At 40.4% G+C, this 12,879-nt stretch overlaps 1 protein-coding gene across 1 annotated transcript; it reads left to right on the forward strand.

The window, feature by feature from the left end:
- The first annotated feature begins 1,039 nt into the window (after positions 1–1,039).
- LOC128721574 (uncharacterized) lies at positions 1,040–12,419 on the forward strand. The gene is made up of 12 exons (XM_053815343.1): positions 1,040–1,271; positions 3,361–3,486; positions 3,568–3,750; positions 3,815–3,979; positions 4,062–5,091; positions 5,907–6,201; positions 6,270–6,363; positions 6,487–6,637; positions 6,694–7,263; positions 7,419–9,680; positions 9,867–10,361; positions 10,577–12,419. The coding sequence occupies exons 1-12, from the start codon at positions 1,092–1,094 to the stop codon at positions 11,173–11,175; spliced, it is 6,150 nt and encodes a 2,049-aa protein (XP_053671318.1). The 5' UTR covers positions 1,040–1,091; the 3' UTR covers positions 11,176–12,419.
- The last annotated feature ends 460 nt before the right edge of the window (positions 12,420–12,879 follow it).

A 12,879-nucleotide genomic window follows, 5' to 3' on the forward strand; every position in this document is an offset into this window, starting at 1 on the left:
AGTAAAGAGCTAATGATGGGTTGAGCTTCAGAAAGGTGGTAGTAAAATTTTCACAGCAAGCAGACACGCGCTCCATTATCTGAAAAATAATTGATGATATTTGATGTGTTTATTCAACCAGTTTTTATTAAAAGTACCTTCAATCCGATCTGTGGCATAGGTAAGTTATGAAAATGATGTTATTTTGTGCTCACAGTGTGTTATTGAAGTGAAATATTGATCGAAAAAGTGTAGCAGTGTGACTCAACCCTAAAAGAAGAAGATGAAACAGAATAAGAAATCAACAGCAACTTAGGACTGTGGAGTCGATGGCATCGCTGATGCGATTAAATGCGATGTTATATGCGCGTAGAATTGGCTTGTGACGGGATGAGTCAGTGGAGGCTAAAAGAAAGTGTGATGAATCAACCATATACATTAAGAATGTAAAATCGCTACCTAAAATCGTCAATTTATCAAGCACGCAAGATGTAAAATGAAGTTTGTGTGTTGATGTTGGTGTCACCTTCATCATTATTACGTGCCGCGTCAGAAGCGCGATCGCTCAACAATTCAAGCTTGTCAATGTGTGCCGAGTTTGCGCGTTACATTGCTTGAACGTAGGCAATATTTTCCGTATGTTTATAGAAAGGTTTTACCATACCTCGTTTGTATACTAATGAGGTTTTGCGAATACAATAATTACCGGTCTTAATGCTTGTAGTGCAATTTGTAATGTAGAAATGTAAAGTAGAAAATGAAAAAGATAAATGTAGTAACATATATACACTATTTGGTTTCGAAACAGATTGACGCGTACTCCAGAAAGTGTTGCTAAAATGTCATCCCAAGGATTCAATGAATTATGCAGCTTAAAATATTACTTTTTTCTTTCTTCGAATAGATACAAACACGGCAGACAGCAAGGGCCTTCGTCCACTGCATCGTTTGCCGCAAAGGAAACAGCGCTGTAACGGAGCGTACAGCGGAATTGCAGTGGAGCCTGTTTTTAGCTGGCCTGCTTTGTCGAAAGGCAATATCATCCGTGTGGCGATCTACTTACTTATATCCAGCTTGCCTGAGTTCGTGGTAGTTGTGGAAGGAGTAAAGCTATGGAACAACCACCAGTACTTGAGAGTCGGGCGAAGCAGATCGAGAAAGAATACCTCTCCAGTTTAGCCGACCTGAATGTCAACAGTAAACCGTTGATAAACATGTTGACGATTCTGGCCGAGGAAAACCTCGAGTATGCACAGATCATCGTGAACGCGGTGGAAAAACACCTGGCAAAGGTTAACTAACTAATTTATGTCGATACTTACAATTGAAATATCTAGTATTAAATCTTCATATGCAATCAACGTTCTGTGATGTTAAAATAAAATCGTTCCTTGTGAACTGTTTTATTGGTGATTCTGTCAAAGACAGCAAAGATATAAGTAAAAAAAATGCCAGAATGATACGAGAGTGGCTCACGGGTTAAATCGGATAAAACGTTTGTGAAACAATTAGATGAAACAAGTAAACAACTTAAAATAAGTTACAGTAGAGTTGTGAAAATGAAATGTCTGACGACATTTTCTAGACGAATTCATAAAGTCACAAATGCAGAGGATTTTTTGTTTTGAGTAGTTAAACTAACTCAAAATTGAAGATTTTTCTATATTTTTTATTATATAGTAGTACAACCAGTACTCGATGTTTAATCAGTTGCGTAAAGTTGAAGCACATATATCACGGCAAACCCAGCACCGGGAGTTTTTATTTAACTACAAATTGTATGCCGTGCGGTGCAAAATTTTTCAGCAAACGAAAAAAATCAAAGCGTTAAGTGTACTTGGGAAATGCATAATGTTTCACTTACGGTTTAATCGGATGCCTCGATTGCTTACTACACATTTCAATTAGTTTTAATTTGTGAACTGTTTTATTTGCTCTCATGATAATCAATTTCATGCCGTAACATATCGGCTCGTATTTACAGATTTTAAAGCTGAACTCGTATTTACAGATTTTTAAACTACAAATATGATGTAAATTAAGGATTTGAGCACAAAGAAGCGATGATCGATTTTACTAAATTGAATGTTCTTCTAGCGTCCAAAATAATTATGTTTAGTAAAATCGACACATTTCGGTATCTTATGTGTTTGTATATGATACCACACATGTGATCAACAAAAGACGGATGGAAAATTACGAACATCAATGAGCAGTCTACAAATAGAATATCGTGATCCTAATAAATAGTGACGAGCTTATAGAACGTTTAAATCCATTTTGCAAACCAAAACACCGTACATGTTCGCTTTCAATACCCGAAAATAGTTCGTTTGAAAATAAGAAAGCACGAAATTGCGATCTTATCAGTTAGAGATATACATGAAAATTCATTAGTATTAACTGCAAGATGATAGAGAAAAATATCAACAAATAATAAATCAAATCTATATAGAACAGGTGGAATAGTAAGATCCAAAGAGATAGTAAAATCACAAGACATACTTAATGACTGTTGAAAAATAAATCATTCTGAATTGAAATATCTTTTAATTCCCTACGATCTAGTCACAAAGCGATTTGCTCAGTTTTTTCTGTTATGGTATTTTTATAATTTTTACCGTCGATCATGCAGAACGGAACATGGGCAGGACGAAATAAACTATTCTTTGACTCATAAAATACATAGTCATAACTTGCCGAACGACTATTGGCGTAGGTGTTTGCTATGTTCGATAGATTTTTAGTTTACTCCGTTATGGAAGCTGTACGTAGATATTTATGTGAGAAACGTGTAACTAATATAACTAGCATTAAAATAACGTAATTCTTTCGTTTTCTTCATAGGTGCTTTGTCATTTTTATTTTAAATTTTGCTCACAGTTTCTCGTCATTTCTTACAGCAGACTCATTAGAAGAATTCTAATAATAATTTGTCGTTATTAAATCGAAAGTTTAATGTTATGTTGAAGCTTAATTGTTTAAAATGTATTTTGACATGTATAATATGAGATCAAAGAATAGGATTCGTTTTTTATACCTTTTGTTAATGTATTTCCCGATAGGAAGTGGTGCTTTTATGCGACTTTAAGAAAAGTTCGTATTTGATGAAAACAATTAGAGATAAAATTGCATAGTATGTTTGGATAATAAGTATTACTTGTTCACACACAACATTCATTTATCGTTTTGTTCTTTGCACAATTGGTTTATTTTTCACCGATCGACGTCGACGGTCGTTAATTTGGCGGTATGGTTTTTGCATCTTTCATCTCAACTCAACGTGTTTTGTCGATAGTTGATATCAAAAGAAGAGAGAGAAAAAACCCTAGAATGCAATCATCACATCTTCTGTTATAACGTGCATTGATTTTGATATAGGTTACTCCAGATGTAAAACTACCAATACTTTATCTCGTCGATTCCATCGTTAAGAATGTGGGGAAGCAATATCAGACGCTCTTCAGTCAGGTCATAGTAAATATGTTTTGCGGAGTGTTTCAAACGGTACGTGAAAATATTAAATCAACCGTAATTATAATGTATCTATTCGTATTTATGTCGTATTTGTCTCCTATTTTTTTGTAGGTCAATGAAAAGATACGTGAAAAAATGTTCAGCTTGAGACAAACGTGGAACGAAGTGTTTCAACAGCCTAAATTATATACTCTGGATGTAAAGATCAACTCGATCGATCCAGGGTGGCCTATCACGGCGCAGTTGAAGCCAAAAGTAGCCCCTACTATTCATGTTAATCCAATGTTCCTAAAAGTAACTATGAAATGAAACGAAAACTCCTTCAAACATTTTTAATTTTTTATCTTTTTCTATACAGACGGTAGAACCAGCAGCAGCAATGCAGCAAAAGCTCAGAGACAAACATCGTGAGTTGCTCGAGTTGCAAGCTCGAAAGCTAGAGCTCGAACTGTTGACAACAAAAAAACGCATAGCAGAACAGGAAAAGCAATTGAGCATCCAAACGGCTAGCATAGCGAAAGAGGTACGATTGAAATTATTTGAATCTGCAATAGTAGAAATTTTAATCATCCTTTGTGCATGTCATCCGTTGTCTTATTTTTTAGTCACCTTCGGAATTTAGAAAAAATTTAGAACCTCTTCCAATAGCCGGTCCTGTTACAGGAAGTGGCCTTATTTCAACGGCTGTTCCTCCTCCGGGAGTTAATGCGAAAAGTCGGATAGCTCCCGTTCCGCAAAGTATGATCAATATGGTGAAGACTCGTGATCCTCGTTTGGCTAAGCAACAAGCTGCCCAGCTTGTCGGCCCGTCCGCAACGATGGGAATAACGAATGCGAACAACCAAAGCACCCTGGGACCAATGACGTTACCTCCTCCTGTCCTTGCGGCTGGTATGATGGAAGCACCGGCTCATGGTTCTTCGTCATCAAATCAATCGTTCGTTCACGTGAAAGATCGGCTTGGAGCAAGGCCTCGTCGAAATGAAACATCTAGTGGAGGAAACTCAAGAGCTGACTCCGCTGTGGAAGAAGGAATTTCCCGAAGCAAAAAAACATCTTCTGTTAGCAGTTCAACGTCACCACACAAATCGCGCCACGATCATGACACTAAATCCAGGAAAGATCGTAAAGATCATTCTTCTTCCTCCTCGAACAGCAGAACATCTGGGAAAAGTAAAACATCATCTTCTCCTCGAAACAGCGCCGAGAAGCGGAAGCAACGCACACAAAGCAACAGTGATAGCTCTCCACAGGGTCGGAAGTCCCCACATTCTCCAGCAAAAAAGAAGACTTCGGACAAGTCTTCTACGCATCATTCTTCGAATGATAATTCAAAAGGGTCTAGCAAATCACGATCTGAAGCCAAGAGCATTTCATCGGAAGCGGACCGACCGCTCCAAATGGATAACGTTACATCAGACAGTAAAAGAATACAGCGTAGTACTGAAGAGTACCAACCAGCTACAGATAACATCACAGCCAAAAATGACGAAAAAAACGGTACTTTAGTGTTCGAGGCACGATCTCAAAAATGGATCAAGATAGACGAAACTGTTCCATTCGATCATGCGATGCAGGAGGAGGCTGACAAAATGATTGTGACGATGGTGGAACAAAATTCGTCGGAAGTACAAAGTAAGAGCGACATTTACATTTCCCTATTATTTAGCACCCTCTCCGGTAGCGTTGTATTGATGTTCAGCAAATGTTACGGTTTGCGTTACGTAATGCGAATATGGTGTTATATTGAAATTTGGGGAAATTCATAGGCAGGATAAAAATCAAACTTTGCGAGATGGGTCCAAAAATGGAAGTGATCCGCACATTTCACGATCTAGAGTAACTATCGTGTGATTCATAATTTTAGCAGCAATTGTGAACGCATTCCTCATCAGTGCATACGAACAGAAAGTTTCTACTCTATTCAGGAAATTGTGACCTGTTGGTTCATTCTGGTGACGGTGTGAGCTAGGACAATCTGGACTCGTTGTGGTGCTAAATGGTGCAAAACAAATCCTTTGTTGCTTAATAATAAAATAATAATTTTGTTAAACATAGGAAGCTGCTACCCTTGCTCATAGAATAGAGTATTCTTCTTATGTGGTGGTTTATCGAAATCAAATCGATTTTAGTATTAGAAGCAATTATTTCTCCTCATCGTTGCACTATGACTACAATTATCCCCCAATTTCCATGTTTAAAATCTAAGTTCAACTGTGTAACTATTTTCTTGTTTTTCCCCCATCAGTGCGGAACAACTATCAAGTTTTATGGTGATTCTTGAGTGTTCGTAGTTTTATTTTAACGATTCAATAAAACCGAAAAAGCGTTTGTAGAAAGAAAAAAAATCGTTTGCAGAGGGAAAATCTTAAAAATGTGTTACCGCGTATCCCATCTGACTCTTAATCTAGGTAAAGGGTGTCTATATTTTATGATGTTATATTTTACAGATAATAGTGCGACAGATGACGATGAAGCGCTTTCTGCCATGATTGCTAAAGATATAGATTTGCGAGCGATTCCTCTGCAGCTAATGCCGAACAATCGAATTGTGGACCATGAGATTCCTCCGAATGGGCTCCTAGCTGAACAGGCCTGTTCGAGCTCGTCGTCTAAGGAACCTCCTGTTAAACGATTTGATAATAAAGATGAAGATGAGTTTTCCGGAGGTAAAAAACGTACAAGTTCTTCTGCTAACTGTGAGGAACCTGTTTCAAAAAAGAGTAAAGCAGAAATGATTGATGCGTAAGTTAAAATAACGTTGAACAGAAAATTTGTGAAATTAATGTTAATATTTTCTTCCTATACTCTAGATTGTTTGGAAATGAGGATGTTGATCTTCGTCAGCTGCCAATGGGAGCAACGCTAATGATATCAGGCGATGGACAGAATATAGATTTCCCTAAGGTATGGATTATTGCAGTAGCTAAATGCAGTGAGTGGTTCGCTACACCTGCTAATATGTTGTAGTTCAGTTTTAATAGAGCTTTGATCAATATTGTTTTTTTTCGTGAATGTTATTTTTAACAGATTGACAACGATGTTGATGTGCCGCGGTCTCCTTTATCCGAGAAAACCAATAGTAATCATGGTGATTCTCTTCGAATGAAAATGGTCGATGGAAGTAAAAGTCAAGAAAAGGATAAGCTTGGACGACCCCTATTGTATAATAAATTACCTGGTAAGAACATCAGCTTAGAATTATGTCGACAATTGTGATATCTTTTTTTCCCATAGATGATCCTGTCGAGCGTCGTCGATCTATAAATTCGTTGGCAAAACCAGGAGACGTGGATCTCCGGGCACCGCAGCACAATATTCATCAAGACGATAATGCCATAGACTTAGATGATGATAATTCGATGGATAGCATGAACTCCAACATTAAAACTATCATCGCCCAAGCGCAGGATCAGATGGAGAAAGGTGAAATTTCTCTCGAGCAGTACAATATTTTAATGAAGCAGGTCATTCAGTTGAATGAAACACAAAAAATTCGTCAGGCGCAGCGCATTGAGCATGTGAAACGTCAAGATCAGATGATCATTCGGATCGATGATAATGGGTCAATGAGTGGAGAAGACGATGTGATTGTTACCTCGGTAACTCCGGGTTCCAGCGCGTCTGGAATACGTTTGAATGACCAACAAGGGGATAGCGCCACAGGAGACGCAAACGATTTCCATGGCAAAATTAATCAAATGGATGGTAAGCCGTCAGCAATAAGCAAAACGTTTGAGGCGCCGTTTGCTGCTCTTGGTGTTCCCTCGACATCAGTCCCTCCGCCTGATATTCGACCGCAGCGAGGTGAGTGTAACAACAAAACCACTGACAAAATTCAATTTCGTTACAACTTTTAATGTGAATTATCAATTTAAGTACAAATTTCAATGACAATTTTTATTTTGTTGTAACTATGGACACATGGTTGGTATGATCTGCTTAAATTTTTGTTTTTACAGATCCGCGCAGGATACGCGAATCAAAATGGAATCGTGTAGAACCGGCTTGGGCGAATCGTTCTGGTCCTGGTGGTCCGCCCGTATCTGGAGGGCCAATAACGGCAGTTCCATCGTTAGGTGGAATCCGCTGCGGCACTGGAATACCTGTACCAAGTCCCTGGGAACAAGCACCTTTTCCTGTATTGATAGACAACACACAACGATTTCCAGGGCCTGCGGTACTGCCGATGGGCGTGCTAAGCGGTCCCGCGTCTAATGGACAATCCATGTTGATATCTGCGGTGGCAAAAGTGAATGACAGCGTTCGTACGATTAACATCGATGGCATACAGCGTGAAATACGGTTTTACGAGGAGACTGCCGTCATCTTCATGAACTGGGACGAACCAAAAGAAATTGGATTTCAGAAGGGTGCCCGAATGGTTGCGGTTGACGATAGAGAAACGTTTGAGCTTGGATTCAATGAAACATACAAATCAGTTAGCATAGATAATAAAGTCTACCAAATGCGTTTGGGGGCTCCTACACGGGAGCTTTACATCGATGATGCGTGGTATGAATGCTACTTTGGGGAGCCTCCAACTACGATCATATTGGACGGAAAACCGAGAGTTTTCAAGATTTCCGGACCGGCACCGCAGGTAAAAATAGGAAATTGTCGTAAAGATCTTGTGGCTGGAAAAATTAACATGATCATCGATGCGAAGTACATGATACCGGTTTTCCTCGACTGTAAGGTGCAAATGTTTGAGGTGTATGGCCACAAACATCGGTTACAGTTCGCCGATTTTTTGTTAACAGTGCTTATCGACGATCAGCCCTTTCCGGCTGATTACGGTGGATTGCCGACGCTGTTTCGATCGCGCGAGCGAGATTATTACATCCGTTTCACTGCGCTGCCTAATCTAGTGGTACCTGGCCGGGTGTACGTTCGCGATATGATTCGAACGCCACTGTATCGTGATCTACGTACACCACCGAAAGATTCCAGCGCCATACCAACGGTGCCACTCATGCCCTTCGCTCCTTCTGCAACTGGACCAACAGGAGTGCTTTCATCTGGGCCGTCAAATGTTGGAATTGGAATGTTAAACAACCTTCCACCAGGAATTGTCTCACTGCATCCGGGAATACCAGCGAATGCGGGTATGACCGGCCTCGATTACCTTACTAACTTAATGCCCACTATGACCATGCAAACAGTTACTTCGAGCAAAAACGTCCCAGGCTATCGGATAGAGGCCGACGAGAAAACTCTTACCGGTGGATCAAGTGTAGGACTGACGACAGCGAGTTCCAACGCAGCAGCGTCCGCCGGTGGAATGCCACTATTAGCTAACATAAACGTTGAGGAGCTTTACAAAAAAATTGTTGCAGCCGGCATTATTACAAAGCTTGGTGCAGGCACGGGTACTTCATCCTCGCCAACTCCATCATCGCGAATAGGCACCAACAGTGGTGGAGCTGCCTCTAAAGAATCGATTGATGACGCTAGCAAATCCAAAGAGAAGGATAAAACGCCTATGCCAGAAATCGAGCCAGTGCTGTTGGATAAACCGGAAACACTTAAGAAGCGTCAGGCAGCAGTGGTACACCAGTTGTTCTCGGGAATGCAATGCAGCAGTTGTGGTGTTCGTTTTCCACCAGAGCAAACGATGAAGTACAGTCAACACCTAGACTGGCATTTCCGACAAAACCGACGTGATCGAGACTCGGCACGTAAGGCGCATTCGCGCAAATGGTATTACGATGTGTCAGATTGGATCCAGTACGAAGAGATCGAGGATTTAGAAGAGCGTGAAAAGAATTGGTTTGAAACTCAGCAGTCGGATCAAGGTGACCTCAAGAAGGGTGGGGTTGGAAGTGGAGGTTTGAGCGGATTAGGAGGTGACGGAGAAGAGCTTTCTTCGCACGCTGATTCACCACAGCCTAGCTGTCCAGCTGGGTCTGATGAGAGCGATCGGCAGTGCCACATGTGCCACGATGTGTTTGAGCAGTTTTACAACGAAGAAACTGAAGAGTGGCATTTAAAAAATGCGATCCGTATCGAAGGTAGCACGTACCATCCGTTATGCTACGAGGATTACAAAGCGTCACTGACAATGTCTGAATCCACGATAAACGAGAGTCGTTCGATAAACGAGAGCCTCAAGACTGACATAACTATGGATAGCATGATCGAAAGTGGTGAGGATGGCGTCGGAAAAGGTCAAAGAACAGAAGATGCGGAAGTAGGAAACGCAGCGGCTCCCAGCGAAAAAGGTAAGAATAATTTTCTAGGTTGACGACGTGTTTGGTTGCGCAGTTTGTCCTGATTCTTGTACGATTTGCAATAGATAAGATTTACATGCAAGGCATGTAACATGGCTTTAAATTGTAAAAACTCTTGGTTGCCTTAAACAATTGGATGTTGCTAAAAATGCTCGATGTATTTTACTTTTCTCATAGGTGAAAACATGATGGAGGATGATGAAGACGACGATGTGATCGTGTTGCCTACCGTTGAACCTATGGTAGAAGAAATCCTAGACGATGATACGGATGATCCACCCAACGGGGTAAAGGAAGTTGACGAAACGTCCTATACAGATGACGAATCAACGATCAAAGCGGCTAAGTCACCGACTGGATTACGACAGCCTGAGTTCCAGGAACGCCAGATCGATGAGGATCTTTTCATTCAAGAGCCCAATATTGAGGTGACGGACTTGGACGAAATCGAAGACAAACCTGCCGCCACGCCAACATCTACGGGCATTGGAGCAGATGACGGCGAAGAAAATTCGCTATCTTCGTTACTGCGCGTTAAGATTAAAGAAGAACCGCAAGAGGAAGACGACGCGGATGAGGAGGATGCTTTGTTTGAAGATGTCGGTACGATCGAATCAAGCATGATCGAAATTGTTGATCATCGATCCCCGATAGTCAACAATGTTGAAGAGGGTAAGTGTATGCATCAACTTATCAGGAATATTTGATATAGAATGTAATCGGTGCAGTTTAAGCGGTATTCGTTCGCAGGTTGAAAAAAAATGTATCTCTTTGTGGACAAATTCATGTGCATTGCATGTGTTTCGTCGTTTCTAGATTTGATTTATTGTTTTAACATCGATTTGTTGCATACCGTGTTGGACTTTTATCTCTATCTGTTTTTGCAGAGCTCTACGACGACGTTCCGTCCGAAAGCATTCCTTCGCCGACCGAGGCATCCAATCAGGCAGTAATTTCAATGCAACCGAAGGCATCGATAGATGGCAACGTGGAGTTGCAGGAAGCATCGCAGGCGACAATAGTCGTGCCGAATAAAATCAAGATCAACATCACGAAGACGAAAGCCAGTGCCATCAGTGGTCATCAAGCGGCCAGCAGTCACCAAGGCGGTGCATCGTCAATGAGCGAATGTGAGACTAATGAGACCAATGTTGCGGGGAATGTGAATAATTTTAATGAAGATAGCCAAGGAGTCGGTAATGACGGTGGCGCAGTGGACCAGAGTGACATCACGTTCGACGAGCTTAGCAATGACGGTATCGGTAGTTGGGAGGAAAAGGATGAAAAGCATGGTTCCGAACAGTCCAAAAATAAAGAAACATCTGCGGGAACGGCGGCAACAGCAGCGGTGGTTGCTGTGGTTGCGTTCGAAGAAACAACTGATGTTGCGTATGAGCTCAAACAGGGCCTGGTGGGCGTCGAGTTGAACAGGCAGCCACGAGTCACCAATGGCTATGAAGCGTCTGGTCTCTGTTCAATCATGTAGAATAGCACCACGAAGTGAATCCAATTGTCGCGATGGAAAGCAATGCGTCGAAGGTGAATCAGAGAAGTGTGCTGTGATCTTGATTGTGGAAAATTTAAAAACAAAGCTCTCGGTTCCAATTTCGTTGGAGAAGAATGTGCGGTCGCCCAACGTTGATGGTTTACTTTCTGGCAATCAGTTTGTCAATCACCATTCTTCACCGTTTTGTTTTTGCTGCTATTCCATTCAGTACAATCAACACCGGTGTCCACGGGGAAATGCTTTTCATGTAAGATCCTCGTTGACGCGGAAATAATATGCTAGGTTTTTTTATGCTTAATTGTACCATTTAGCTAATTCGATGAACTTTGTGTGTTAAGTAGCGTAATTTGGCCGTATTTGGAAATTTATAATGGACAGGAAAAGCTAGTCATGTAAACCTGCTTGGTGGCAGGGAATAAAGGAATAAAACAGAAAAAGATCTTTCAGGTGCAAGACAACCTTTTCCACATAAAGGCAAGATCATGTTTGCTTCATCAAAGCGCCCTGCAACTTATGTTTGAAGTGGGGAATTATTGATATTTTTAATATTGTATAAACGTTAGCATTAAATTCGTACAATCATCTGACAGGCTGAATAGAGCCTCATGCTGGTACTGTTCCGAGTTTTGCGCTGGAATTTTTGTACACATATGTGCATATGGCAGTGAATTGGAGTGGTGGATTGATTGGCGAATTTTCTTACAAATGAAATATTGTTGGCAATATTTTTTCTTTTGCAGGAGTCTTGAAAGGTGATCCAGTACTTTTTTTTAATGAAACATTGGTTTATTTTTCAATTTACGTTAAGAAACACGGTGAAAGTGCACACTGCTCTTGGCGCACGGTCGTTGAAGATGGGGCAACAGCGGGCATCGGTGTACATTTTGGGAACCTCGTCGTTAAATAATCGAAAAGAACGGTAATAAATAAAAGACGTGAATTACAGTCAACTGAATACAAACAAACGAGTAGCAGAACATTTATTGCTAGATTTTTAGTTTAAGCAATCGAATAAAAATATGCGGCGTGGAGAAACTGGCATATATAATAAAATATATGGAAATATCGGGAACTGCATGTAGCGGTGTTTTGCATATCTGGTTGACTTTACATTTAGTCGTTTTATCTCAACGAAATATTTCGTTGTATCGTAAGCTTTTTCGACGTGAATAAGTTTGCTTTATTGCTTAACTTGTGAATGTGGTTTTATGATTTGTATTACACATCGATAGAAATTTTGAAAAGCGTTCAATAAAGAATTTTTAATTAATATCAAAAAACGTTTGCTGGATTGATTGAAGAAAGAAAAAAAAGTTCAATATATGTGAATTAATACATGTGTTAAATATGTATCATCTTTCAAAAGAACGTTCTTAAAACGCTCGCAATATACAAATCACGAAGCGAAATTAAAGACCCAACATCTCAAGCTCGTATCGCAAATATACAACGGCCCCTCCATTGTTTTCAAGAGAGGTGTAAATTTCGAAATATCCCGAGAAAAATCGCGCAGCAACTCCTAACACCCTCTCTTTAATCGCACGCGCTCTCGTTCTTTTCACTCACGATTCAAGAATGCAATTATTTCTTCAGATTCAGAAAAGACGATCCCGTAGCGCATCGTTCAGCGAACGCAAAAAATTCGACGTTCTAAATTATGCTATCCAAAAACCGGCCATAAGA

The sequence above is a fragment of the Anopheles nili genome, chromosome 2, assembly GCF_943737925.1.
Source record: "Anopheles nili chromosome 2, idAnoNiliSN_F5_01, whole genome shotgun sequence".
Lineage (NCBI taxonomy): Eukaryota > Metazoa > Arthropoda > Insecta > Diptera > Culicidae > Anopheles > Anopheles nili.